The 2,500-nt window shown below is 30.2% G+C and overlaps 1 protein-coding gene across 1 annotated transcript in view; it reads left to right on the forward strand.

Annotated features, from left to right (window-relative positions):
* Window positions 1–2,500, forward strand: part of LOC113804713 (probable E3 ubiquitin-protein ligase DTX2) — a 6,786-nt gene that overhangs the window by 246 nt on the left and 4,040 nt on the right. The window contains exons 2-3 of the mRNA XM_027355614.2: window positions 419–565; window positions 1,588–1,699. Of these exons, the coding sequence (XP_027211415.2) occupies window positions 419–565; window positions 1,588–1,699 (259 nt within the window). The remainder of the gene's footprint in view (window positions 1–418; window positions 566–1,587; window positions 1,700–2,500) is intronic.

Here is a 2,500-nt window from a genome sequence, read left to right on the forward strand (position 1 = left end):
AGATCGAGTGATTGCATACGTTTCTTGGGGCGAGGTTTATTGGAGTGTAATATTACATCTAAACTTGTTATATGACGATCAAGAACATTGTTTATCGATAATGCATATAGTTTATTCATCTGAATTGATTATTTTTGAGATGTCCACTGTTATTGTACGTGTTTGGAGATGGCAGCGGTTTATGTTTATTAATTAAAGCATGTTTTCATAAATTTAAGAAGACAGAGAATATTTTCGACTGGTATTATTAAGAAATATATTATATACAGGCACCTGTTATATAAATCAAGAGCTGTCAATAGCAAATAAAGTAGGTATTTCAGTATCTTTCGATCAACTTTGTCATGCTATCATCTCATTCTCATGGCTACCTTGTTTTTGTTTATTTTCTTAATTTTATTATCTACGTTTCTTCCAGAACACTATGAGGACCTTAAGAAGTAAAACATATTGTGTTCCTGGAAGAGCTGGCCCTTCATTTCGCGTCCCAGGAGAGAGCCAGCAGGAATGGGTAGTGCCAAACCCCCCTCCAGTGCCTCAGACATTATCGTCTGCTGTGGAACAGGTAATAGATACACGCTGGCTTGCGCACGCTGTCACTTACAACTACACACATACAGCCTCTCACACGCACACATATTGATATATATATATATATATATATATATATATATATATATATATATATATATATATATATATATATATATTTATATATACATATATACATATATACATATGCATACATACATATACATACATACATACACACATACATACATACATATAGTAGTGTATATAGATAGATAGATAGATAGATATAGATATATGAATATATATATGAATATATAAATAAACAGATATGTAAATATATATATGTATATATATATTTTTATATATGTATAAATATGTAAACATATATATATATATATATATATATATATATATATATATATATATTATATATATATATATAATATATATATATGTATATATATACATATATTATATATATATATATTATATATATATATTATATATATATATATATATATATATGTACACACACACACACACACACACACACACACACACACACACACACACACACACACACACACACACACACACACACACACACACACACACACACACACACACACACACACACACACACACACATATATATATTTACATATGTATTTGTGTGTTATATATGTATTTGTTTATTTATTTATTTATCTGTCTGTTTATTTGTTTATTTCATATGTGTTTAAGAAAACTAGAAAAAGAATGCCGACTTTTCCTTCTTCTTTTTTTTTTATTCTGAAAATATTCATTGTTCTTCAAAAGTAATGTATAACCAAATATTTTACTGTTATGATGTCTTTACTAATGCTTTCATGGCTGTTAATTAGATCTAAATAAAAATTATTATACAATTCCTCGTCATATTTGGCATTCTTAATGATAACTATACCCACCCCAAGTTATTATAATCTCTCCAAAGTCAAGTATAGTAGTAAAAGACCAAGATATGAATTGAAGCCATTTTAGTCATGTAATTTTGGAAATTTTGTCTTACAGTTATTGGAGACGTATACCAGAGCTCACTCGACCCCACCCGATGAGCCTTGTCCGATATGCATGTGCAGTCTTCAATGTCCAAGTGATTGTAGCAGTCAGGAATTAACTGAAGGTAATAATGATTATGTATATTTTCATAAATGATTTTCATAATAGATTCTGCTTACATTTTTTGTATGAATCAGTTGCTTGGATATCAATCACACAGATATAAATTGCATCTAAACGTTGTGTAAATATTCAATTATTTCTCCATGGACTTCAGCGCCTGTAGATACACTATTAGAAGCCACCAAATCCTTATCACATTTATTCTGGCTAGACAGGATTTGCAAACCTCCCAGGCAGTTTATATTTTTAAGTAATGGATACATAAGATATATTTGATGGAGGCTTGTTGTCCTTAGCTGTAGCACCAAAGGCCCACAGGCTTTTGTGAATACTTGAACAAAATTAAAGGCCTTCTCATACAAGTAAATGTACTACATTAAATCTTTTCATATGCTATGCATATGGTGAAGTTTTATTTCAAAAGTATTCTTTGTGCTTGAATTATATTAGATTCCACGTCAGCCACAACATTCTTGTTATTGCATTTCCTAAGTGCAAAACTGTTTATAGTTTAGGGCAGGGGTTCTTGAGGTGGATAAATTACAAGCAGTAAGTAGTTGCTTTCAAAATGTTTTTCATGTCGCTCTTTATTTTTTTATTATAGTAGTTACATCAATAGATAGCTATTAGTAGAAATGTCTAAGGGTACCTCATTGCCTTTCATATTTTAATATGGTAGTATCAATTGTCATTCAGGCTTTCATTACCTCAGCCAAGGAGGTTATGTCTTGGTACCGTTGGTTAGTTTGTTGGATAATTGGTTAGCAGGAAAACTCAAAAAGTTATGAAGAGACTGTAATGA

Source organism: Penaeus vannamei, chromosome 9, assembly GCF_042767895.1.
Source record: "Penaeus vannamei isolate JL-2024 chromosome 9, ASM4276789v1, whole genome shotgun sequence".
Taxonomy (NCBI): domain Eukaryota; kingdom Metazoa; phylum Arthropoda; class Malacostraca; order Decapoda; family Penaeidae; genus Penaeus; species Penaeus vannamei.